Genomic DNA, 27,971 nt, shown 5'->3' with positions numbered 1-27,971 from the left:
CCTCAGTAGACTTTTGTAAAAGTGGTGCTGGTTTTATGCAAATATTCAAATATTTACATAAATAAAGTGTATTTTTTTTTTTTTTTTTTTAATGTAAAAAAATGTTGTTTCTCTGAGCTTAGTTGGCTCTGTAGTGAACAAATTAAAAATGTAAAAGACTGTTTGTGGAACCTTTGTGAACATTTACTTTAAGAGGGGATGACTTGGGTATTTGCCCTTATATGGAACGTTGATGATGATAATAGATTTTTTTTTTTTTTTTAGGTATATGATCACTTCTAGGTTCTAGGTAATCTCTAGTTTAGGTACTTTTTTCTATATGAATAGGTACAGTTGGAGTTTAAATTAGTCCCATTTATTATGTTCGAATAATAAACACCGCCCTACTCAAGAGGTGTTTGTCTTTCAGTTCCGGGTCTCCTGAATGCCACTTTGAATAAATTATTTATGTCGCTTGTAAAATACGCCTACCAAGTCGACTATTGTCATACTGTCAGGTAGAATAGGTCTGAAAATTAGCTCAAATTTCTTTATAACATAAAAGGAACCATCAGTAGACGCGTTTGTATTGAGGGGTGGATACCTATAGAAAAGGAACTTACTTACTTACTTACTTACTTATCCGGTTATACAGGCCGTGAAGGTCCAAAACCTGCTCTGATGAGCCTTCTCCACCTCCACCCATCAGGAAGGGTGTGGGACTGACAAGTAGTTCCTTCTTTGTGAACGCCGAATATTCCAAGGTATGACATTTTTATGTAAAAAAAAATAAATAAAAAAAAAATCAATATAGGTATGTACCTAAGTATGTGCGTAAGGTTAAGGTCGGTGCAACGCTTGGCGCTTGGCGGTATTTTGCGCTTTTTGGCGGTTTTCGGCGTAATTCCTTATTATCTCGGGAACGGTATGAGCTAGAGACTTGAAATTTGGTATGTAGTCCACAAAAGTGACAAGGATGTAAATCAAAACTTTTGGTTACGATAGGTGCTGCGGTTGGCGGCATTTTGGCCACTTTTTGGCGGTTTTCGACCGCTTTTGGCAGTTTTCAGCTATACTGATTAAACGGTTAGAGATATTGTAAAAGTTACAATAGAAAAACACCCAAATAAGCATCATTTAATAAGATAAGGAAAGTCGTGTGATGTTCACACCAGATTTTTTTTTCCCTTATGTCGATGCCGTAACAAGTGTCAAGATGTCTACGTGTACTGAGATAGATGAGAAGTTTTTTACTTTCCTTATCCTATTTTGAAGAGGTTTGATAGAGGGAACTGTAACTGCCAAGATCTTATCATTCCCAAAGCGATGAGAGAAGGAAGACAGGATAAAAGAAAGTCAGCCGTTCCGAGAAAGAACATTATCCGTTCAGGATAAAATACGCCCCGGGTGGAAATCGAACCGGTAGTCTAGCGCTTATCTTTTGTATTTTATATTATTATCATTATTATTTTAATATTTCTATTCCTAAAACTGGGAGCATTAGGGTTGGGATTCTCAAGATTGTAAAAGTTACAATAGAAAAACACCCAAATAAGCATCATTTAATAAGATAAGGAAAGTCGTGTGATGTTCACACCAGATTTTTTTCCCCCCTTATGTCGATGCCGTAACAAGTGTCAAGATGTCTACGTGTACTGAGATGGATGAGAAGTTTTTTACTTTCCTTATCTTATTTTGAAGAGGTTTGATAGAGGGAACTGTAACTGCCAAGGTCTTATCGTTACGAAAGCGATAAGAGAAGGAAGACAGGATAAAAGAAAGTCAGCCGTTCTGAGAAAGAACATTATCCGTTCAGGATAAAATACGCCCCGGGCGGGAATCGAACCCGTAGTCTAGCGCTTACAAGGCAGACGGACTACCAAATTGTTTTCTTCGTCTTACAGATATCATTTGTGATGAAAATCCATCCTTCTCCAGACTGGTTCATTGGAGTGGATAGTTTGGATTTGTGTCAAAATGGAACCTGGCTTCACAACCAAACAATTGAGGTAAGTGTCGATTATTTTTCTTATGCTAAAAACAGAGTGGAGCGAAGAGCATAACGCATCGAGCAACAAAAAAAACTCTATTTGCTAATTACTCCGGCACAATTGAGGAGTGGCGCAAAAACGATTTATGGGCCATAAAAAGAACCTGGCTTCATAATCAAACAATTGAGGTAAGTGTCGATTATTTTTCTTATGCTAAAAACAGAGTGGAGCGAAGAGCATAACGCATAGAGCATCGAGCAACAACAAAAAAAAGCTTTATTTGCTAATTACTCCGGCACGATTGAGGAGTGGCGCAAAAACGATTTATGGGCCATAAAATTTAGATAGGGTTTTTCGGCTCTGTGCTTGGAGTTCGGGGTGCACTCAGCCTCGTGAGGACAATTGAGTAGCTACTTGAATCGAGTAGCAACCAGTGGCGGCATCACCAGTGTAAAAAGATTATTGAAATATGGAAATTGATTGCAAAGGAGGCACTTAGTACTTAGTAATGTTGTGATATCCACAAAAGTTGTGAAAAATCTCTGCTTTACCACAAAGAATTTGAGATTTGATTGAATTGATTGAATCTCGGACCTTTTAGATGAAGAAGAAAAAAAAAAATCCTTCCCGATTCGCACTTAGTACTTAGTAATGTTGTGATATCCACAAAAGTTGTGAAAAATCTCTGCTTTACCACAAAGAATTTGAGATTTGATTGAATCTCGGACGTTTTAGATGAAGAAGAAAAAAAATCCTTCCCGATTTCTTCTTTTTTCATTCCACAGTGAATACGTGCAGTACTCCTTACCTTTCAATTTTGAGGAATCAATAGCGGTAACATTCATGCGTGTTGGAGTGACGCACAATACTTTCTCTCTGCACTTAGTACTTAGTAATGTTGTGATATCCACAAAAGTTGTGAAAAATCTCTGCTTTACCACAAAGAATTTGAGATTTGATTGAATCCCGGACATTTTAGATGAAGAAGAAAAAAAAATCCTTCCCGATTCCTTCTCTTTTCATTCCACAGTGAATACGTGCAGTACTCCTTACCTTTCAATTTTGAGGAATCAATAGCGGTAACATTCATCCGTGTTGGAGTGACGCACAATACTTTCTCTCGTGTATTCTCATCTCGTGAGATATGGACTAGGGACTTGTGAACTTCCATACAGTCTTCCAGAGCAAACGGCACATTCTCTGGACAAAGAAAATGGTGTAAATGATACATAATGTATAATTTTAGTAATATATACCGAAGGCGTTTTCTATTTTGCCAGAATAGTACAATATTTTTAGTATATTATGTACTACATTTAGGAACAAAAAAAGCCCGGCCCCCTGCCCCCTTAAATACAGCCCTGTGGTCCTTGAATACAGCCCTGCGGTCCTTAAATACAGCCCTGTGGACCTTAAATACAGCCCTGCGGTCCTTAAATACAGCCCTGCGGTCCTTAAATACAGCCCTGCGGTTATCTTGTTGGTGGCAATCCGGAAAAGTTCTGCTGATGATTTGTCGAACCAGATTCTGAGGTTATGACGTTAAACCCCTATCCTACCCCCTGAATTCGTCCAATTTTTTCGAACTCGTGGTCCCCGAACTACAATCCAGTCTCCAGACTATATCCGGGCTTCGGTCACGGAGTCTGCACATTTATTTCTCATGATCTTGACCTCTCTTGCACTTCTACGGAATTGAACTGATAAAGCTACTGATTAGGTGATTTTCGCTTTTCTAGTGCAAAATGATAAAATGCTGATAGCCCTCAGTAGACTTTTGTAAAAGTCGGGAGGGTGTGATTTTTACAGGTGCAAGTGGTAAGCTCACAGCCAAACCCCCAACCTGGAGGGCCAGTCCGGATTTACCTTCCGGCAAGGTGTGCGCCTAGGAGTACACTGACACTGTTTTAGATTCCGATCTCTGCCACATCGTCATTGCACCCCATACCAGAGATGGTGACTCTGAGCAGCGCACTGGGAGACCTCAGGAAGGGGATAATACCACTATCGGGAGGGTGTGATTTTTACAGGTGCAAGTGGTAAGCTCACAGCCAAACCCCCAACCTGGAGGGCCAGTCCGGATTAACCTTCCGGCAGGGTGTGCGCCTAGGAGTACACTGACAATGTTTTAGATTCCGATCTCTGCCACATCGTCAGTGCACCCCATACCAGAGAAGGTGACTCTGAGCAGCGCACTGGGAGACCTCAGGAAGGGGATAATACCACTATCCTCTTCCTTACCAGAGAAGGTGACTCTGAGCAGTCTCCCTTGACTCACTGGAAAGTGAGAGGCTATCTGCGACTATATGGTTGAGCATATAGCCGGTCGAAACAAAACTGTATTATGGGCTCGTGTATTGTTTTAGGCAATCTCGCTCTCAGTGATCGCAAAACTTTTGAGAATACCCCATTCATAAATTTTATTTCTGCCCAAAAAATAAATTAAAATTAATTGATCACACCCAAAAAAATAACATTCATTGGGTGTGAGTCCCCCTGATTGGCAAGTACCTACTCAGTTAATTATAGTTATATTAATTACCGTTCAGATACGCATCTATCTAACAAAAATGTACTCAGAAAAGTGTCACACTTGGATAATTTTCTAAGGACGAAATCTATCTTACCATCAAGTTTAGTGATCGTACCATAATAAAAAAATTTTCGCAACGAGGCAGCAGTATAAATAAATAAAACGATGAAATCCACGTTGCTTCTCCTTACTATTGGTTTCATATTGGCAGCTTTTGGTCCAGTTCTAAGCTCGGCGCAATGCAGTCCCGAAAGTTTGGTGTTTTATCGACTAACAGTGTACACTTTTTGGTCCCAGGTACTCAGAAAAGTGTCACACTTGGATAATTTTCTAAGGACGAAATCTATCTTACCATCAAGTTTAGTGATCGTACCATAATAAAAAAGTTTCGCAACGAGGCAGCAGTATAAATAAATAAAACGATGAAATCCACGTTGCTTCTCCTTACTATTAGTTTCATACTGGCAGCTTTTGGTCCAGTTCTAAGCTCGGCACAATGCAGTCCCGAAAGTTTGGTGTTTTATCGACTAACAGTGTACACTTTTTGGTCCCAACAAGCGTTTCCCAAACATTTCCCCGACACCAGACCCGTGGCCCAGTGGACTAAACTTTACGGTAAGATGAGTGTTACATTTGTTGAAGGAAAGAAGTAAATTTCAAGATTTAACACGAATATTTTGCATTTAATTTGTCTGTTTGTAGGTTTGATTTGCGATAACTCTCGAACAGTTTGTCCGCTATTGTTGTTCAACACATTAAGGATTCTTTTTTATTTATTTATTTATTTTTTTTTTTAATAGGAAGTTTTAATATTTTTTTTTCAATCATCAATATACATCAAGCCAGCTCCATCATCAAAAGCATAAGGCTTAACAATCTGCCTTGCTTCTTAATCTTAATGAGACAGCTTTCAGAATTGAGAACTCAGTCCTCACTCTCAACCAGCTCAGCACATGCTCATACATTTTTTTCCACTTTTCGCTCAAAACTAATGCAATTCTTTTTTCGTTAGATTTTAGGTTCAATCAGGCCTCGGGGGCCTTTTTTACGACCTCTTTTCTCGTTAATTTCCCCGACACCAGACCCGTGGCCCAGTGGACTAAACTTTACGGTAAGATGAGTGTTACATTTGTTGAAGGAAAGAAGTAAATTTCGATATTTAACACGAATATTTTGCATTTAATTTGTCTGTTTGTAGGTTTGATCCGCGATAACTCTTGAACAGTTTGTTCGCTATTGTTGTTCAACACATTAAGGATTATTTTTTCGTTAGATTTTAGGTTCAATCAGGCATTGGGGGCCTTTTTTACGACCTCTTTTCTCGGTCGAATTCCCGACCGCTTTATTCGATTTTGGGCCTCATTTGGGTCTTTAAAGTTCACCTTATCGACCCCACTTGAGTGGGAAAAGACGAAAGTGGCTAAAATAGAGAAGAAGAATAGGAAGACTAGGAAGGTATTTGGTCATTTAAAGTTGAAACCGGAGTTTACTGGGGATCGCATGCCGTACCTCGACAGTCAACCTCATAGTATTGTTGTTTCAGGCATTTCACACACCGAAAACCTGACCCTGTTTCAAGTAGGAAGACTGGCTGACAAAAGTCTGCAGACGTTTGCTGAGCTGGGAAAAACGGAGGACTTTGAATCGACCTTGAACCATAGTCAAGTGCTGAGTACATTCTACGCTCCACCCATCAGGAAGGGTGTGGGACTGACAAGTAGTTCCTTCTTTGTGAACGCCGAATATTCCAAGGTATGACATTTTTGTTAAAAAAGAAACAAACAAACAAACAAACAAACAAAATCAATATAGGTATGTACGTAAGGTTAAGGTCGGTGCAACGCTTGGAGGTATTTTGCCGCTTTTGAGGGCGGTAGAAAACAGCTGAAACATAATGGTGAGATTGGCTTAGGCTTAAGGCTATTGAATTGCATAAAAACGGCAAATAATAATAGACGAAAAGGTACCTAACCACTAGGCGGGATTAACGCCGGGGGCGTTCTCTACCACCTAACAACCCTTAGCTCTCCATTATTATGTAATATGTAGTCAAGTTATCAAATAAATGATGATAAAATTCCATGTCTCGGCTGGGATCGAACCTACACCCTCCTGTTTACCAGGCGAGCGTCTTGACTCTTACGCCACTGACACAAGTAAAATTATATTGGTAAAAATATTGTCCTCTTATTATAAAATTATTTAGGTATTGGAAATTAATTTTACAAAAGTAACAAGACATTACCGGAAATAGGTACATGCCTAAAATATAGTGGAAAAAAAAACAACAGCGAGTGATTTCTGCCAATTACCGTCTTGCAAGATTATATACCTACTTACTTCTTCTGCTAGGGGAAGATAGAAGACGAATTCATACTTGAACAAAAGTCGCATCTGAATGTATTCCTTAAACAATGTTTCTGCAACAAAACAAAAGTTTATGGTCGCTTTGAATTTGAACAAAAGGTTTAAACTTGGTTTAAGATAAACTATTGGATTAATGAAGTCTTGTGTAGGATGTGTATGAAGTTAGGAAACCCTTATCCTCCGCGCATCCTTATGTTGGCTCCGGAGGGGTGGATAGACTAGTGGTATGTGCTGTCACCCTAGCTTTTATGTTATGATAGACCATTGGAGGGCTTTCCTTGTAAAACACCAAGAGAGCAAATGTCGTCAAAATCGGATAACCGTTCCGTTCGAAAGTTAAAGTAAATTTAAACGCTAGGTCGCGGGTTCGATTCCCGCCCGGAGCGGATTTTATCTCAAAGAGTTAAGATTCGTTCTCGGAACGACTGGCTTTCTCAATTTCAATTTTCAATTTATTTTTATTGTACATAATATAACATTAAAAATACAACATTTCAATGAATACAATTGTACAACGTCAGTTGGAAAAGAAAAGAAAAAGAAAGAGAAAAAATAAAATAATAATATAATAATATTTCTCCTATTATGTCTTCATTATCTCTTCGCTTTCGGGACGATGAGACCTTGAGAGTTACAGTTCCCTTTATCAAACCTAAAAAAAATTCTTTTGCAAAAAGTCAAGAAAACAAAAAATCGACAAACTCTTACCCGAAATTCTATAAGTACAGAACAGGCAACATGGTAGCCAACTATGTATGGGTACAACATAGACACAAATATAGAACACAAGTATTGTGAGTCCTCAGATTGGGTGAGCGTCAAAGTAGAACCACTGTCTTTTACTATGTCAAGCGTGTAGAGGTGAGATAGGGCGGTAGAAAACAGCTGAAACATAATGGTGAGATTGGCTTAGGCTTAAGGCTATTGAATTGCATAAAAACGGCAAATAATAATAGCTATCTAACCTCTACCACCTAACAACCCTTAGATCTCCATTATTATGTAATATGTGGTCAAGTGTGAGCGTCAAAGTAGAACTACTGTCTTTTACTATGTCAAGCGTGTAGAGGTGAGATAGGGCGGTAGAAAACAGCTGAAACATAATGGTGAGATGAAGTTAAGGCTATTGAATTGCATAAAAACGACAAATAATAATAGACTCTCGTTTAAAAGGTAACCACTAGGCGAGGTTAACGCTGGAGGCGTTCTCTACCACCTAACCCTTAGCTCTCCATTATTATGTGGTCAAACTCTCAAATAAATGAGGATAAAATCCCATGCCTCGGCTGGGATCGAACCCACGCCCTCCCGTTTACCAGGCGAGCGTCTTGACTATTACGCCACTGACACAAGTAAAATTATATTGGTAAAAAAATTGTCCTCTTATTATATTGGAAATTTTACATAAGACATTACCGGAAATAGGTACATGCCTAAAATATAGTGAACAAAAATCGACAACGAGTAATTCGTTGCTTCCTGCCAAGTGCCTTCTTGCAAGATTATATACCTACTTACTTCTTCTGCTAGGGGAAGATAGAAGACGAATTCATACTTGAACAAAAGTCGCATCTGAATGTATTCCTTAAACAATGTTTCTGCAACAAAACAAAAGTTTATGATCGCTTTGAATTTGAACAAAGGGTTTAAACTTGGTTTAAGATAAACTATTGGATAATGTTTCTGCAACAAAACAAAAGTTTATGATCGCTTTGAATTTGAACAAAGGGTTTAAACTTGGTTTAAGATAAACTATTGGATATATTATGAAGTCTTGTGTAGGATGTGTATGAAGTTAGGAAACCCTTATCCTCCGCGCATCCTTATGTTGGCTCCGGAGGGGTGGATAGACTAGTGGTATGTGCTGTCACTCTAGCATTTGTGTTATGATAGACCATTGGAGGGTCCACCTCTGTGGCCGAGTCGTCAAGAGGAATGACTCTCAACCCAGAGGTGCTGGGTTCAAATCCCGGTCAGGGCGGAAATTTTCTAACCAAACTTTTCCGTTCTTGGATAGGTATGGATGTAAAAGAATGTGCCTTGAAGTAATTCGTAAGCGGTGCTGAGGTTAGAATCTTTACAAAATAATGATAGTAAAATAAATGAATTACCTTTATCCTTGGGTGATGAACTTCTCAACAAAAGAATACAGATAGTGTTCAAATCCCGGTCAGGGCGGAAATTTTCTAACCAAACTTTTCCGTTCTTGGATAGGCATGGATGTAAAAGAATGTGCCTTGAAGTATTTCGTAAGCGGTGCCGAGGTTAGAATCTTTACAAAATAATGATAGTAAAATAAATTAATTACCTTTATCCTTGGGTGACGAACTTGTCAACAATAGAATACAGATAGCGGCAGCATCTATGATGAAACTTAAACACGGGTTACTGTAGTTTTGAATAGACATCCAGGCTACACTGTCCTTGATAGTACTATTCATCAAGATATGTCCTGAAAATTAAGACAAGCGACCCTGTACAAACAGCCTGACGAAAATCATAGGCTGAAAAAATCAGCTTAAACACAGTACATACTAAGCTAAACTGCAACCTCGCTAAAAGGGCCCGCCCGCCAGGTTTACCTGATAGTGAGTGGCTGGCTGGTCATAAGAATAAATCTAGGCTATACAGTGTACAAACTATTTGCAAAGAAGGGTAAATGTTTTATATGATTTGGGATTGTTTCAAAAATGTAGGTACTATGTCCTATACATTCAGGTATACCTTGAACAACTTACCTACACATTAGATGTATAAATCAGTATAATTATTTTATTAAAATGACTTAAACTTGAATTCACTGTAACACTGTTTCAGGTTCAAGAATACACCACGAAAACAAACAAAGCTGAGCATCACAGCAGAGAAGACAATTCAACCAATGAAACAAGCACGGTAAACTTAAACAACAAAAACCAGACAGAAAACGACACCAAAAATGAATTGTCTGTTCATGACAAAACAACAGAGAAGACAATGTAGTTCAAAGTTTTCCCACATAATATTGTAGGTAATCTCGTTCATGATTCACGTGACGTGAAAGTAGTGTGACTGTCCTGAACGAAATTGGTGATTCTCATGATTTTTTTTTATTATCTCAGAAAAAACTATGAAAATTAAAAAAAATATTGAGACTATAACGAAGAAAATGCGTTCACTAGATCGTGAGATACAGCTCTCGGAACATGAGAGTCTCAAGCCCGCCGATATCATACCTAGCGACAACACTGTACTCCTGTGATGACGTCATCTACCAATATCGTACGACGCGCTGTGGGCTTATTACCATAGGGATTTGGGTTAGGGGCTCAAATAGATCGAATAGGTACCTATCTACGCATTTTGTTATCACTATTTTTCAATATCAGCTTAGGTACTTATACCTATTTTCAAATTTAGATATTTTCATTCCATTTTTTTTTATCATGCACTTATTCAAGTAGTTACTTTTTCGTACATGTACATTTTTTTTAAGGGGTTTGACAGAGTGAACTGTAACTGCTATGGTCTTATCGTCCCGAATTCGAAGAGAGAAGGAAGACAGGATAGGAGAAAGCCAGCCGTTTCCGAGAACGAACATTATCCCATCAGGATAAAATCCGCCCTGGGCGGGAATCGAACCCGCGGCCTAGCGCTTACAAGGCAGACGCACTACCAACTAAGCTAAGTAGGCTGGCACATTTATTTCGATCGAGAAGAATAATATGAATAGTATGATCTCCACATACCAAACATCCCTGCTCAAAGTTCCGCTTTATGTAAACACTACCTACGTAGGTACCTACCTATATGATAATAATAGTGCTTATTTTTACTGCTCGCATAGGACTGATAAGTCCCTTTACTCCAGCAGTAGGCTACTACTATTATTGTGGTCAAATTCTCAAATTATATTGAGGATAAAATTCCATACCTCGGCTGGGATTGAACCCACGCCCTCCTGTTTACCAGGCGAGCGCCTTGACCACTACACCACCGAGGCAGGTTCATGTACGTGAGATCATGTACGTGAAAAAAGGATGGGATTATGAATTGGTCCACCAGCGGTGAGAGCACCTTGAATGCTACAGTTCCCCACGGATCACTGAAGTTAACGTTGCGCGTGGTTAGTACCTGGATGGGTGACCATCTGGGGATTCCGCGTGCTGCTGGATTCTCAGCTCCACTCAGGCTGGGTTAGGTTAAATTGAGGAGGCAGGTAGCTTGTTGCCGAATGGTGGGTAAAACCCCCGTCACAAGAAGTCTCCTTGTTCTTTCTCAGCTTCTGTTTTCTCTATTAATTTGTTATGATCAGGCAGTTCGTTTTTGGCATTGTTTTCTGTCTGGTTTTTGTTAAAAAAAAGACGTTAAACCCCTATCCTACCCCCTGAATTCGTCCAATTTTTTCGAACTCGTGGTCCCCGAACTACAATCCAGTCTCCAGACTATATCCGGGCTTCGGTCACGGAGTCTGCACATTTATTTCTCATGATATTGACCTTTCTTGCACTTCTACGGAATTGAACTGATAAAGCTACTGATTAGGTGATTTTCGCTTTTCTAGTGCGAAATAATAAAATGCTGATAGCCCTCAGTAGACATTTGTAAAAGTGGTGCTGATTTTGTACAAATATTTACATAAATAAAGTGTTTTTTTTTTTAATGTAAAAAAATGTTGTTTCTCTGAGCTTAGTTGGCTCTGTAGTGAACAAATTAAAAATGTAAAAGACTATTTATGGAACCTTTGTCAACATTTACTTTAAGAGGGGATGACTTAGGTATTTGCCCTTATATGGAACGTTGATGATTATAGATTTTTACTTTTTTTAGGTACATGATCACTTTTAGGTAATCTCTAGTTTAGGTACTTTTTTCTATATATGAATAGATACAGTTGGTGTTTAAATTAGTCTCATTTATTATGTTCGAATAATGAACACCGCCCTACTCAAGAGGTGTTTGTCTTTCATGTCCGGGTCTTCTGAATGCCACTTTGAATAAATTATTTATGTCGCTTGTAAACGTTGTATTTTCTTCACCAGATGTTTTTCTTCATGTTCACCGACACTCTGAAAATAGTAGAAGTTCTTCATTTAGGGTGCCCACAGAAGGAGGAATTCAAGATGAAGCCGTAAGATGAAAAAAAAAAAAACAAACACACGTACACATTCTTATGAGACCGCGCAGAACGAAGCATTCCGAAGATTCGAGATAAATATCAGAAACAATCTTTCAGAAAAAATTTTCAAGAACAAAATATTTTGTTTTTGGAGGCAAATTCAATGGGTTTCAATGATCAGCTTGGAAATCCTTCTGGAAAAATAAACCTCGTTCTGCGTGCGCTACTTTCTGGATTTTCGCCTGAATTGTTTCCGGATGTTCCGCCTGAATATGCTTCATCTTGAATTCCTCGTTCGGCGGGCACCCTTAGACCGTCGGCTTGAAGTGATGAATAGGGAAAGAAAGGAATACCTTGATAAACAAGTGGTTCAGACAAAACGGTCCAAAGATCCGATTGCACTCAAAATCTGATGAGAAAATTTCCTTGTAAAACACCAAGAGAGCAAATGTCGTCAAAATCGGATAACCGTTCCGTTCGAAAGTTAAAGTAAATTTAAACGCTAGGTCCCGGGTTCGATTCCCGCCCGGAGCGGATTTTATCTCAAACAGTTAAGGTTCGTTCTCGGAACGACTGGCTTTCTCAATTTCAATTTTCAATTTATTTTTACTGTACATAATATAACATTAAAAATACAACATTTCAATGAATACAATTGTAAAACGTCAGTTAGAAAAGAAAAGAAAAAGAAGGAGAATAATAATATTTCTCCTATTATGTCTTCATTATCTCTTCGCTTTCGGGACGATGAGACCTTGGGAGTTACAGTTCCCTCTATCAAACCTAAAAAAAAATCTTTTGCAAAAAGTCAAGAAAACAAAAAATTGACAAACACTTACCCCAAATTCTATTAGTACAGAGCAGGCAACATGGTAGCCAACTATGTATGGGTACAACATAGACACAAATATAGAACACAAGTATTGTGAGTCCTCAGATTGGGTGAGCGTCAAAGTAGAACTACTGTCTTTTACTATGTCAAGCGTGTAGAGGTGAGATAGGGCGGTAGAAAACAGCTGAAACATAATGGGGAGATGAAGTTAAGGCATAAAAACGGCAAATAATATTAGACTCTCGTTTAAAAGGTAACCACTAGGCGAGGTTAACGCTCGAGGCGTTCTCTACCACCGAACCCTTAGATCTCCATTATTATGTGGTCAAAATCTCAAATAAATGAGGATAAAATTCCATGCCTCGGCTGGGATCGAACCCACGCCCTCCTGTTTACCAGGCGAGCGTCTTGACTCTTACGCCACTGACACAAGTAAAATTATATTGGTAAAAATATTGTCCTCTTATTATATTGGAAATTTTACATAAGACAATACCGGAAATAGGTACATGCCTAAAATATAGTGAACAAAAATCGACAACGAGTAATTCGTTGCTTCCTGCCAAGTGAAAAACTCTATTTGCTAATTACTCCGGCACAATTGAGGAGTGGCGCAAAAACGATTTATGGGCCATAAAAATTAGATAGGTCTACTTGTCCAAACTATTGAAGCTTTTTTCCTGAATTTTCCTTGAGATCTCTTTCACCGTTCTGGACTGGCAAAATAATAATAATAGTGCTTATTTATACTGCTCGCATAGGACTGAAAAGTCCCTTTACTCCAGCAGTAGGCTACTACTATTATTGTGGTCAAATTCTCAAATTATATTGAGGATAAAATTCCATACCTCGGCTGGGATTGAAACCCACGCCCTCCTGTTTACCAGGCGAGCGCCTTGACCACTACACCACCGAGGCAGGTAATTATAGGTCCATTTTGCATCAAACCCTTTGATTTATCATTTCGTCTGTACTTCAGGCGATTCCAATGGACGCAGGCACGGACCAAGGGTTTACGTTCACTTCACCTGACTATGCTAATGAGGAGCCTGAGCCCGTGTTTCGAATCGGTTTGACCACCCCTGACGAACCGTACGGCTCTTTCTACTATAAAAACTTGACTGTATTGCCTACCATGGCACAATTTGTGATTACAAAGGTAAGTGCGTACGCGGAGATGGTCATAAGGCCAGTCACTCACTATCAGGTAGACCTGACAGGTACGGAGCCCGTGTTTCGAATCGGTTTGACCACCCCTGACGAACCGTACGGCTCTTTCTACTATAAAAACTTGACTGTATTGCCTACCATGGCGCAATTTGTGATTACAAAGGTAAGTGCGTACGCGGAGATGGTCATAAGGCCAGCCACTCACTATCAGGTAGACCTGACAGGTACACCTGATCAGGTCAGCCTGTCAGATCTACCTATTACCTGATGAGCACACACACACTATCAGGTAGACCTGACAGGTACGGCTGAAAAGGTCCGTCTGCCAGGTCTACCTGATAGTGAGTGGCTGGCTGGTCATAAGAATAAAGAGCATTTTTGGGAGCCGAATATAAGGAAATCCAGGCTATACAGAGTACAAACTATTTGCAAAGAAGGGAAAATGTTTTATATGATTTGGGATTGTTTCAAAAATGTACTATGTCCTATACATTAGGGTGTACCTTCAATAACTTATACATTAGATGTTAGATGTATAAACCAGTATAATTATTTTAAAAAGAATTGAATCACTTAAAACTTGAATTCACTGTTTCAGGTTCAAGAATACACCACGAAAACAAACAAAGCTGAGCATCACAGCAGAGATGACAATTCAAACAATGAAACAAACACGGCAAACTTAAACAACAAAAACCAGACAGAAAACGACACCAAGAACGAATTGTCTGTTCCTGACAAAACAACAGAGAAGACGTATGAGGATGAGAAAAAACAAGGAGACAAAAACAGTAAAGGAAAAGATGATAAATCTGGAGATAGAAAAGAGCAGGGAGACAAACACAAAAACGTTAAAGAAAAACAAAATAAAACACCAGAAGGAAAAGACATAAAAGAACATGAGAGTAAAGAAGAAAAAGAACTCAAAACTTCGGAAAATGGGACAAAACAGAAAGACAAAACAAAAAACAGCGAAGAAAAGGAAGACAAAGTTGAAAATGGAAAGCAGAGAAAATTCCAAACAGTCTTCCAGAGCAAACGGCACATTCTCTGGACAAAGAAAATGGTGTAAATGATACATAATGTATAATTTTAGTAATATAGTAATATATACCGAAGGCGTTTTCTATTTTGCCAGAATAATACAATATTTTTAGTATATTATGTACTACATTTAGGAACAAAAAAAGCCCGGCCCCCTGTGGTCCTTAAATACAGCCCTGTGGTCCTTAAATACAGCCCTGCGGTCCTTAAATACAGCCCTGCGGTCCTTAAATACAGCCCTGTGGTCCTTAAATACAGCCCTGCGGTCCTTAAATACAGCCCTGCGGTTATCTTGTTGGTGGCAGTCCGGAAAAGTTCTGCTGATGATTTGTCGAACCAGATTCTGAGGTTACCCAACCACGAGATTCTTCTTCTGCCGGGACCTCTCTTGCTATCGATTTTACCTTGCAAGAGACTTACCTTTAGGAATATCGACCAGAGCTCCAAAGTTCTCCAAGATGCCGGAGAACCAGGTTAGAAATGACGTCGCCTGAGTGAGAACTACTGGAGGTGAGGGGGAGTGGAGGTGGGGACGATGAATATAATGGTGGGAGAGCAGAATGGAGAGCACGTTGAATGGAGAGATCACGCTGGAGTTCTGTTGTCTGGAGATTGGAGATAGAATAGAATTAATTAAAATCAGATAACACACAGACATGTTGTTGTTGTTTGAGCGGCTTTAGCTTTCGCCGAACGGCAATAGCAAAATAAAGAAAAGATATCTTTTTTTTGTCTGCTATAGCAGACACACAGACCACAGGAGTCTAATGTAGCAGTTGTTTCATTGCTAACAAATCGAGGGTTCGATTCCCAAGCGCTGTTATCAAATTTCGTTTTTGAAGTCCCTGTAGTCCTTTTTTAAAAAAATAATATTTATTATAGTTTTTATGAGGTTTGATAGAGGCAACTGTAAGTCCTACTCACAGCTTGTAATTTTGTACACCCAGAGGAAGCAAACTCACCACTCAAGGAATAGCACAAAATGCTCTCAGTACACAGTAGAATAGACTATAGAGTACCAAGAGGCCTAGAGGTCTTAGAGTTTATGAAGTGTTTTATGAGAGGAGAATGGTTTTTATCACTGAAAATCATCTCAGGAGAAGACATTACATGTACTCAGGAGAAGACATCACAGCTTGTAATTTTGTACACCCAGAGGAAGCAAACTCACCACTCAAGGAATAGCACAAAATGCTCTCAGTACACAGTAGAATAGAGTACCTAGAGGCCTAGAGGTCTTAGAGTTTATGAAGTGTTTTATGAGAGGAGAATGGTTTTTATCACTGAAAATCATCTCAGGAGAAGACATTACATGTACCTACACAAAGGAGACACTAGAGACGAGACTTGGTTGTTGCTCAATCTCTTCCCCTAGTCTTCAGGAAAGTGAAAGACGTCACTTAATCCGCCAGAGAAAATCGACTAACGTGAATACTAACGAGAAAAAAAATAGTAAACTTAAAAACAATAAATTAAAAATATATCCTATCAATCAGCTTAACCCCCTCGTACATCAGTTTTGTGAATTTTTCATTTCGTTACTTTTTATAAATGTGACTTGACAAGTCAAATTACTTGAAGGTACTCTTTAAATTGGTCTTATGGTTACAACAAGCACCATTCTGGATATCTATTTGAAGAACACCAACGATAAATATCTCTCCAAGATCACGCTGGAGTTCTGTTGTCTGGAGATTGGAGATAGAATAGAATTAATTAAAATCAGATAACACACAGACATAGACCACAGGAGTTGTTTCATTGCTACGAAATCGAGGGTTCGATTCCCAACCGCTGTTATCCAATTTCGTTTTTGAAGTCCCTGTAGTCCTTTTTTTTTTTAAATAATATTTATTAGAGTTTTTAAGAGGTTTGATAGAGGCAACTGTAACTCCTACGGTCTTATCGTCCCGAAATCGAAAAGAGAAGGAAGACAGGATAGGAGGAAGCCAGCCGTTCCGAGAACGAACATTATCCGTTTAGGATAAAACCCGGCCCCGGGATCGAACCCGCGACCAGGCGTTTACAAGGCAAGGCGCTACTAACCAAGCTAACTAGGCTGGCGCATAGGACTGAAAAATTCCTTTACTCTAGCCGTAGGCTACTACTATTACTGTCGTCAAATTATATTGAGGATAAAATTCCACACCTCGGCTAAGATTGAACCCACGCCCTCCTGTTTACCAGGCGAGCGTCTTGACCACTACACCACCGAGGCAGGTAACACACATGATTACCTTTTAAGCACGTGATGTGCTAGGCAGAGTTCTCGATTGGAATGGAGTTGTGTATTGACCGAGGCTAGGAACTGACGTACTGAGATAGGGTCTGCAAAGTCCATGCAGATTTTACCGTACTGCTCATTTAGTGTGTTCACAGCTTTGATGAAACCCTGTGTAGAAAATCTTATTAGAATTCGAAGAGAGAGAGAGATTCCTACGGTCTTATCGTCCCGAAATCGAAAAGAGAAGGAAGACAGGATAGGAGAAAGCCAGCCGTTCCGAGAACGAACATTATCCGTTTAGGATAAAATCCGGCCCCGGGATCGAACCCGCGACCAGACGTTTACAAGGCAAGGCGCTACTAACCAAGCTAACTAGGCTGGCGCATGGGACTGGAAAATCCCTTTACCCTAGAGTCTAGAAGTAGGCTACTACTATTTTGTCGTCAAATTATATTGAGGATGAAATTCCACACCTCGGCTTGAGATTGAGCCCACGCCCTCCTGTTTACCAGGCGAGCGTCTTGACCACTACACCACCGAGGCAGGTAACACACATGATTACCTTCTAAGCACGTGATGTGCTAGGCAGAGTTCTCGATTGGAATGAAGTTGTGTATTGACCGAGGCTAGGAACTGACGTACTGAGATAGGGTCTGCAAAGTCCATGCAGATTTTACCGTACTGCTCATTCAGTGTGTTCACAGCTTTGATGAAACCCTGAATAGAAAATCTTATTAGAGTTCGAAGAGAGAGAGAGATAGAGAAAGAGAGAGAGAGATAGAGAAAGAGAGAGAGATAGAAAGATAGAGAGAGAGAGAGAGAGAGGAGAAAGAGATCAAGCTTATGAAATTGAAGAAAAAAAAGTTCATATAACCGCGATGATTTCCCAATGATTAGCTGATAGCTATGAAGTAAGTGAAACCTAGTATCCCAACAATAAAGTCTAAACTTTTAATTTTGTGGGAGCCCAGTGAAGTGCTACCTCCTGAAAGTTCACAGCTTGTAATTTTGTACACCCAGAGGAAGCAAACTCACCACTCAAGGAATAGCACAAAATGCTCTCAGTACACAGTAGAATAGACTATAGAGTACCAAGAGGCCTAGAGGTCTTAGAGTTTATGAAGTGTTTTATGAGAGGAGAATGGTTTTTATCACTGAAAATCATCTCAGGAGAAGACATTACATGTACTCAGGAGAAGACACTACACAAAGGAGACACTAGAGACGAGACTTGGTTGTTGCTCAATCTCTTCCCCTAGTCTTCAGGAAAGTGAAAGACGTCACTTAATCCGCCAGAGAAAATCGACTAACGTGAATACTAACGAGAAAAAAAATAGTAAACTTAAAAACAATAAATTAAAAATATATCCTATCAATCAGCTTAACCCCCTCGTACATCAGTTTTGTGAATTTTTCATTTCGTTACTTTTTATAAATGTGACTTGACAAGTCAAATTACTTGAAGGTACTCTTTAAATTGGTCTTATGGTTACAACAAGCACCATTCTGGATATCTATTTGAAGAACACCAACGATAAATATCTCTCCAAACGAAAGATCCGTCTGAACAAAGTTATCAAAACGTACAGGACATTCAAGTAAGTGTGAAAAATGGTGTTTTTTTTTTTTAGCCTGCATGTCACTCAATTTTCACTGGCCTCTGGATACTGATTGTTTGTATTGAACTGGACCTATGGACCTATTACCATGGGGTTTTTTTTTTTTTTTTTTTTTTTTTTTTTTTTTAATGTAAATTTAATTCCTGTTGATCATGATATACAGCACACAATAATATCCCATTTATTTGTTCTCGTTTCCAGGAAATATTACAACATGAAAACTATTCTCCTTGTCATCTGTATAATCCTGTGTTTTGTGCAAATCAAAGCTGGAGTGTTCAAATGGTCCCTCCTAGAAAACCTGTTTCATAGAAAAGCAGCACCTCCTGTTAATATTAATTTGTTTGATAAAGACCTAGCAGAACTAGGGGAAGAATTGGACAGACTCAAGTTTCATGATGAGGCACTTGTTAAATATCTAGAAGTGATACCACACTCTGTGAGTGAACTCCAAAAACAATATCTGAAAAAGGGTTGAAATATCTATCAACCACAAAACATGGTTTATCAAAAAAGTTTCTTGGTAACTTTACAGCAGGTAAGTGTGTATGTGTAGTGTAGGTTCATACCTACTGTGTGTCTGTATGACAAAAATATTTTTACTTTCTATTACCTACTAATGTATAGCAGAGCTATACTAATTCTCCTAGACTTTGTGAGTCTCTTATATCCCTATGAAGAGAATTCCATAATCTAACTGCAGATACATGGTAAGAATTACCATATACTTGAGTCCTATGTCTTGGAATTTGGAACCTGGAAAAAAACCCCGAACACTTACCCAGTTTGGGATACAAAGACTTGCCCGTTCTGCTTCGCGTTCCCTCGATGAAAAACTCCAAGGGGGCGACACACGATGTCACCAAGGCCTGTACATACACATCGAACACTCGCCAGTACAGTTTATCCGTACCGTATGTCCGCCGCATGAAATAGGCGCTACAGCCTCGGAGCATATTACCCATGAGGAACATCGAGTGGAAATCTGGATGCAAGAGAAGAGGGGAATACTCCAGAGAAGAAGATTTCACTGGTGCAAGCGGTTTCGTTGTGGTTGTGGTTATGTGGATTACCGGGTTGAGTTGAGACAGGACTAGGTGAGACAGGATATTGTTTCTACAGTTTGGCATGGGAGTGGTAACTTAAAAACAAGGCAAGTTTACCAACCTTGCCCATCTCAACCCGGTACATAACCGCGACCTGAGAGTGGGAAGGAAGTTAAGAACGATAGAATTTGAAAACGGTGCGGGAATAAGGCGTTTGGAAAATTATTAATAAAACTTTATAATTTATTTTTAAAGAGGGGAATATTAGAAAGTACCTACAATAGTTGTATTTTCCTTTCGGAAACGATGCCGATGGCGTGCCATCTGGGATTTCCTATGGTCTAGTACAGGCGCTATCACTCCAGAAGGGAAAATGTTTTATATGATTTGGGATTGTTTCAAAAATGTACTATGTCCTATACATTAGGGTGTACCTTCAATAACTTATACATGAGATGTATAAATCAGTATAATTATTTTAAAAATAATTGAATCACTTAGAACTTGAATTCGCTGTTTCAGGTTCAAGAATACACCACAAAAACAAACAAAGCTGAGCACAACAAAGAAGACAAATCAAATAATGAAACAAGCACAGTATCTGGAATTTTAAACAACAAAAACCAGACAGAAAACGATACCAAAAATGAATTGTCTGTTCATGACAAAACAACAGAGAAGACATATGAGGATGAGAATGAAAAAGGAGACACAAACAAGAACAGTAAAGGAAAAGATGATAAATCTGGAGATAGAAAAGAGCAGGGAGAGAAACACAAAAACGTTAAAGAAAAACAAAATAAAACACCAGAAGGAAAAGGCATAAAAAAACATGAGAGTAGTGAAGAAAAAGAACTGAAAACTTCGGAAAATGGGACAAAACAGAAAGACAAACCAAAGAACAGCGAAGAAAAAGAAAGCAAAGTTGAAAATGGAAAGCAGAGGAAGATACCAAAAATGAATTGTCTGTTCATGACAAAACAACAGAGAAGACATATGAGGATGAGAATGAAAAAGGAGACACAAACAAGAACAGCAAAGGAAAAGATGATGAATCTGGAGATAGAAAAGAGCAGGGAGAGAAAAACAAAAACGTTAAAGAAAAACAAAATAAAACACCAGAAGGAAAAGACATAAAAGAACATGAGAGTAGTGAAGAAAAAGAACTGAAAACTTCGGAAAATGGGACAAAACAAAAAACAGACAAACCAAAGAACAGCGAAGAAAAGGAAAGCAAAGTTGAAAATGGAAAGCAGAGAAAAGGCAGCAAAGATAAGAATAATCAGCATCGCACTTCAAAACGAACTCGATCAGCTAAAAGGAAGTCTGCTGACTCAAGACGAACTCGAGATTGTAAGTCAGAGAATAAGAAGAGACATGCGAAATCCAAACATTCAAGAGACTTGATTGAAATGGATTTAGGTAGAAAGAAATCACGAAAAGGCAGCAAAGATAAGAATAATCAGCATCGTACTTCAAAACGAACTCGATCAGCTAAGAGGAAGTCTGCTGACTCAAGACGAACCCGAGATTGTAAGTCAGAGAATAAAAAGAGACATGCGAAATCCAAACATCCAAGAGACTTGATTGAAATGGATTTAGGTAGAAAGAAATCTAAACGTTAAAGAAAAACAAAATAAAACACCAGAAGGAAAAGACATAAAAGAACATGAGAGTAAAGAAGAAAAAGAACTCAAAACTTCGAAAAATGGGACAAAACAGAAAGACAAACCAAAAAACAGCGAAGAAAAAGAAAGCAAAGTTGAAAATGGAAAGCAGAGAAAAGGCAGTAAAGATAAGAATAATCAGCATCGTACTTCAAAACGAACTCGATCAGCTAAGAGGAAGTCTGCTGACTCAAGACGAACTCGAGATTGTAAGTCAGAGAATAAAAAGAGACATGCGAAATCCAAACATTCAAGAGACTTGATTGAAACGGATTTAGGTAGAAAGAAATCAGAAGAAATTACAGATTTAGAGAGAAAAGACTTGAATAGAGACATAGGTTACGCTAGAAAGATATCGCCGGAACAAATTACAAATTTAGAGAGTAGACACTTGAATAGTGAAATGGATTTAAGTAGAAAGAAATCAAAAGAAGAAATTAGAGATCTAGAGAGTAGAGAAACCAAGGTTCGTCGAAGGAAGAAGCTCTGTGTTGGAACAAGTACAGATGTTCGCAAAATGACTCGTCGAAGGAAGAAGCTCTGTGTTGGAACAAGTACAGATGTTCGCAAAATGAGGATTCAACATAAACGTGAATCCAGCGAAATCAATAGCGATTGATTAAATAAAATAAGCAGTTAAAATTATAAATAAGAGATGTTCGCAAAATGAGGATTCAACATAAACGTGAATCCAGCGAAATCAATACCGTTTGATTAAATAAAATAAGCAGTTAAAATTATAAACTGAATACTCCGTAAACAAATTGATTGTATTTCAAAACATAAAATAATATTCAAAATCCGTATAAAAGCTACAAACTAAAGCTAAATATTCGATTGACTAATATCCTAATATGACTATTGCATAAATACTATTTACTAAACCTATTAAATAACGATAACAATATTTTTGGCAGCGCCTTGGACAATTTAGAGCTACAAACTAAAGCTAAATATTCGATTGACTAATATGACTATTGCATAAATACTATTTACTAAACCTATTAAATAACGATAACAATTTTTTTTTGGCAGCGCCTTGGACAATTTAGCCCTTATCCGGTAGATTAATAATTAATCTATTGTCTGTTTACTTAACAAGACTTGAGGTAGAAGAATTTATCAGGACATGAGGTACACAATAGGGCTGCCTGGAAGGGACCCGCAAGAAACGCCGACCCTATTTAAATAGGAAAAGGGTTGGAAGAAGAACTTGAAGTAGGAGTTTTAGATAGTGACTTGGCCTCGATAAATTTTATGACTTGACTTGGACTCGAACAACCAACCTCTAGATCCGAAGTCCATTACACTGGAGTATGAGATAGTTAGTCAAATACTTACCAAAGTCCCTAGGGTTACAGTTTCGATTTGCCTACGGCTAGGCTGTCGACTTTGCTGTGATTCGATATTTGCTTGACCACTGTGTCCCGTAACTTATTGAGATCATCATGGAATGCTTGTAGAACATCCATGTGAGCGTTGTAGATTACACAATAGGGCTGCCTGGAAGGGACCCGCAAGAAACGCCGACCCTATTTAAATAGGAAAAGGGTTGGAAGAAGAACTTAAAGTAGGAGTTTTAGATACTGACATGGCCTCGATAAATTTTATGACTTGACTTGGACTCGAACCACCAACCTCCAGATCCGAAGTCCATTACACTGGAGTATGAGATAGTTTGTTGAATACTTACCAAAGTCCCTAGGGCTACAGTTTAGATTTGCCTAGGGCTAGGCTGTCGACTTTGCTGTGATTCGATATTTGTTTGACCACTGTGTCGCGTAACTTATTGAGATCATCATGGAATGCTTGTAGAACATCCACGTGAGCGTTGTAGATAACATTTTTGTCCCTGAAACAGAACATAAAAGAATTATAATGAAAGTTTCACCAAGATTTTATGATAGTAAAAATGGTCGACAAAAAAATTACCCTTTAAAAATAAGAGTCACGTTAGGACACGGTTAGCCCATTGATAATGCGCTTACTTGTCATGCAGAAGGTCCCGGGTTTGATACTCAATATTAGAGGATTTTTTTTTTTTGTCCAAAATAGGACGTGTACTTTATAAACCTTTATGCATGAAATATTCAGAAAAACTATCAACACATTAGGGAACCCCTGCCCCATCTTCAATGTTTAAGCTTCTAGTCCTTTAACGGCTCCCACGCAGCCTAATTTCGATTTTAAAAATTTCAGTGGGTTACTTTTCGGTACTCTCATGTTGACCCGGCAGCCCAACGGTTAAATGACAAACACTGTGTCTTGTCACCCATTTGACGAGGGGCATGCTACGGGATGGGCATGCTACGACTCTTACTTACAGAAGTGGACTCCTTAGGTTTTGGAATACCCAGTAATTCACACGCAAATAAACTTTCCTCCAATGGTCTATCATAACTAATGCTGACAGGGATGATGGTCAAATCTTTCACTCTGCCATCCAACACCGGCGTAAGCACCTGCTTTAGTAGACCTGTCAACAGAACGTGAAGGGTCACCCATCCAAGTACTAACCACGCTCGACGTTGCTACATGCTACAGTGATCGGATGGGAACTCAACATGGCCCTCATGGCTGACTCCAAGAATAATGTCAATTACAGCTATTCGAAATTTCCAACCCACCTATCCTTAGGAACATTGTTTGTTCGAGGATAACCCACACCTCTCTCCCATTACATCATTCTATTTTACATTGCTTGTAAAAACTGTAAAACTTGGCAATGTAAAACAAAAACCCACACCTCTCTCCCATTACATCATTCTATTTTACATTGCTTGTAAAAACTGTAAAACTTGGCAATGTAAAACAAAAAAAAAAAAATGTAAAACTTCCCAACATGCAGATAAAGCAAATACTCTATTACTCTAATGTGTTCTGTGTTGTTAGGGGTTTTACATCACTTTTAACAAATTGGGTCTTCTCACAACAGGAAATACTCAATTAGTGTATTATCTCCTGGAAATGAGACTTCTATGACCTATCTGCCTAACAGTAGGTATAGTATTACTTGTTCAAAAAAACTCACATTATGAGTGTTCTTCTTGTTTGCTGGATTGTTTTCAGCTGCCTAGTCCCTTAGCAAACAATGGGCTTTACTTCCAGTTGGAGCGCCTCTAATACCAGTTCCACAATCGACAGATCAACCTTTGTTTTCAGCTGCCTAGTCCCTTAGCAAACAATGGGCTTTACTTCCAGTTGGAGCGCCTCTAATACCAGTTCCACAATCGACAGATCAACCTTAGTCTTTTTTTTTTTTTTTTTTTTTTTTTTTTTTTTTTTTTTTAATGGTGATTAATTTTGCTGAGAAAATTGTAAGAGGAAAGTTTTAACCCAGCAAAGAAAATTCACATTTTAGAGTAAGAATTAATTATTATAGTCAAGCTTATCTTTTAATTAAAAAGAAAAAAAATATATAAAAAGAAAAAAAAATATGAAAAAGAGAAAAAACTATTATTAAATAATATCTACTTAGGTACATACCTGTTTTATTTTACTATCTTGCTTGCTAGGCTTCAGATAAGTGTATTCTAAGCTTGTGAGTCAATGCTTGTCAATCACGCATACTGAATAATAGGATATGAATCACAGAGGAAACCTACATGAGCTAAGTGAGAAGTCACATCTATTTTCTAATGCATGGCATCAGCAAACATCTCTATAAATATGGAACCTATAGGAAGGGAACAGTGATGTATGCTTGTATGATAAATTTAATAAGATTCTGAAGTGAACAGCCGGTATTAATATTAAATAAAGTATGTACCTAGTATTATTATCTACTTACTTACTAGTGAAGACATAAATGTTTGTCATGAGGTTGTGGTTATGTACTGGGTTGGGTAGGCAAGGTTGGTAAACTTGCCTTGTTTTTCGGTTACCACTCCCATACCAAACTGTAGAAACAATGTCCTGTCTCACCTAGTCTGTGCTCATCTCAACCTGGTACATAACCACAACCTGAGTGTTAAGCAATGCCTATGCAATGTTCAATTGGCTTTCATCAACATTACCTGCAACCTGTAACACACCCACCAACTCTTTCTAAGTTCCAATCAATGATCAACTTGGGACAACTGTAATGTTGATGATTATTTAAACCCACAGGGTTCTACCACCTAAACCCTTGGAGCTCTATGCCAGCTGGGCGCATAGTGGACCTGGCTTTATCAGGCCACTTTGATAATAAGTAGGTAGGTACCATTTTTTTTGTACCAACTTTTTTTTTTTTTTTTTTTAAGAGGTTTGACAGAGGGAACTGTAACTGCTATGGTCTTATCGTCCCGAAATCGAAGTTTTTCTCATTATTTTGTTATTTTTTTTTTATTATTTTTTTTTTTACTTTAAATTTTATGTAGGTAATTGTTGTAACGTGTTGCTTAGCGTGTAATCAAATAAATAAATAAATAATTTACCTTTTGTACAATGGGAATTCCCGTAAATAAATTAAAAAAAATATATATATATATATATATATATAGGGTCAATTTTTCAAATATGTATGTAAATGGGAATACAATTCCATGCCTCAGCTGGAATCGAACCCGCGCTCTCCTGGTAACCATGCCTTGACCACTACACCAGCGAGCAGGTCTTAGACGAGTAATATCTGTGTCATACCCATTCCAGCAGCAACACAAGGGATCTCTATGTTGTAATGGAAACAGAGAAGAGCCATCAGAATGAAATCGCCATAGCTCCGGTGACTAGGAAGAAATAAGACTGGATTATCTCCCCATTGCTTTCTCAACTGAAAACAATATTCATAAAGATTATTATTACCAGCCTAGTTAGCTTGGTTGGTAGCCCGTCTGCCTTGTAAGCGCTAGGCCGCGGGTTCGATTTTCACCCGGGGCGGATTTTATCCTGATGGGATAATGTTCGTTCTCGGAACGGCTGGCTTTCTTATCCTGTCTTCCTTCTCTCTTCGATTTCGGGACGATAAGACCTTAGCAGTTACAGTTTCCTCTGTCAAACCTGTTTAAAAGAAAAGATTATTATTATTCATTTATTTTAAAGAGGTTTGATAAAGGAAACTGTATCTGCTAAGATCTTATCGTCCCGAAAAGGGAAAGAAGACAGGACAGGAGAACGCCAGCCGTTCCGAGAACGAACCTTGCCTGTTTAGGATAATATCCGCCCAGGACGGCTTACGAGGGATGCGCGCTTCCCTCCAAGCTAACTAGGCTGGCTAAAAGATGATTTTTAGTGATTTAGGATAATATCCGCCCAGGACGGCTTACGAGGGATGCGCGCTTCCCTCCAAGCTAACTAGGCTGGCTAAAAGATGATTTTTAGTGAACTTTTTTACCTTAGTTGAGGGGCAGAACGTACCTTATTCAACTGCTCCTCATTCACGTACACAGACGTCCGAGTTTTCTTCAGTATTTTGACCAGAAGGAGACCCAGCCATCTGACCACAGTCAATGAGCGACCGTAGCCTATCTCGTTTAATATGTCCAACACTTGGAGTCGAATCTGCTCCTTGGGCAGAGAAAGCTCCAGACTGAACTGCAAATAAACAAGTAGTTTAATATGTCCAACACTTGGAGTCGAACCTGCTCCTTGGGCAGAGAAAGCTCCAGACTGAACTGCAAATAAACAAGTAAAAAAAAAGGCATTATACTAAGGATAAGAAAATACAGGAAAAAAGCTCAAAAGGAACTAGCGCTTCTCACGACTTTACCTTTAGCTACAGGTCGCTCAAATTTTGCAGACAATTTCCATAATTGATGATGATCAAAAGTGTCCGCGGGCCGGACCTCGAAAAATGAACGATTCGGCCGCTATTTAACGCCAAATCTTTGAAAAAGCTCAAAAAAAGTTCGCAATGCTCAGGCCTTTAAATTTCAGCCAAAGTCGCTCAAACTTGGCACAGAGATTCAATAAATTATGTAGATCAAAAATTAATATCCTTGTGCTACCCTCCAAGCTAACTAAACCAGCCTTACCTCATGAATAATACTTGCTGTCTCCTCACTCTCCAGTACATTGTACTTGATAACATCTGGGTGAGACAGAGATCTGAGCTGATCATACGCTTTGGTCAATTCCATGCTACGAAAAACCCAGGCTAAGTCGCTACCATGTCTCCGAGGCTCTAAAATGTCGACAAAGTGCTTCAAGGAGCGACCCCCCGAGGGTTTATTTGAGATGGACATTGGGGTCTGAAATAAAACCATAATGAGCTCATGTACATACATACAAATGTAGCTTATACTTACCTGCATAGCTGGTTAGTCTGGTTCTAAAGAACCTGTTCCAGAAAAAGTCACTTTCCACATTTTCTTTTAAGTGCTACCCTCCAAGCTAACTAAACCAGCCTTACCTCATGAATAATACTTGCTGTCTCCTCACTCTCCAGTACATTGTACTTGATAACCTCTGGGTGAGACAGA

The 27,971-nt window shown here is 38.8% G+C and overlaps 3 protein-coding genes across 5 annotated transcripts; 2 read left to right on the top strand and 1 right to left on the bottom strand.

Annotated features, from left to right (window-relative positions):
* The first annotated feature begins 63 nt into the window (after positions 1–63).
* Positions 64–6,372, top strand: LOC108252412 (spondin-2-like). 3 transcript variants are annotated; one of them, XM_017444149.2, is made up of 3 exons: positions 64–207; positions 4,863–5,118; positions 6,047–6,372. In XM_017444149.2, exons 2-3 carry the CDS (start codon positions 4,926–4,928, stop codon positions 6,259–6,261), a joined length of 408 nt encoding a protein of 135 aa, XP_017299638.1. In that variant the 5' UTR covers positions 64–207; positions 4,863–4,925; the 3' UTR covers positions 6,262–6,372. The 3 variants fall into 3 exon arrangements, with proteins under 3 accessions (XP_017299638.1, XP_026679509.1, XP_017299637.1); XM_026823708.1 differs by lacking the exon at positions 64–207 and adding an exon at positions 4,315–4,800 and having other exon boundaries at positions 5,058–5,118; XM_017444148.2 differs by lacking the exon at positions 64–207 and adding an exon at positions 4,319–4,542 and having other exon boundaries at positions 4,801–5,118.
* On the bottom strand, positions 2,745–27,740 carry LOC103509326 (dihydroxyacetone phosphate acyltransferase-like). The gene is made up of 8 exons (XM_026823705.1): positions 27,525–27,740; positions 26,908–27,084; positions 26,194–26,323; positions 19,496–19,842; positions 17,252–17,406; positions 15,435–15,619; positions 3,024–3,170; positions 2,745–2,773 (listed from the first exon to the last, which is right to left on the bottom strand). Exons 1-8 carry the CDS (start codon positions 27,732–27,734, stop codon positions 2,745–2,747), a joined length of 1,380 nt encoding a protein of 459 aa, XP_026679506.1. The 5' UTR covers positions 27,735–27,740.
* On the top strand, positions 18,224–19,493 carry LOC103509323. Its single transcript, XM_008473933.3, has 2 exons — positions 18,224–18,836; positions 19,059–19,493. The coding sequence occupies exons 1-2, from the start codon at positions 18,724–18,726 to the stop codon at positions 19,333–19,335; spliced, it is 390 nt and encodes a 129-aa protein (XP_008472155.1). The 5' UTR covers positions 18,224–18,723; the 3' UTR covers positions 19,336–19,493.
* Positions 27,741–27,971: the final 231 nt, after the last annotated feature.

This window comes from Diaphorina citri, unplaced genomic scaffold (assembly GCF_000475195.1).
Source record: "Diaphorina citri unplaced genomic scaffold, Diaci psyllid genome assembly version 1.1 scaffold488, whole genome shotgun sequence".
Taxonomy (NCBI): domain Eukaryota; kingdom Metazoa; phylum Arthropoda; class Insecta; order Hemiptera; family Psyllidae; genus Diaphorina; species Diaphorina citri.
Note: the sequence above shows the minus strand (reverse complement) of the source record. Positions and strands in the feature narration are given on the sequence as shown.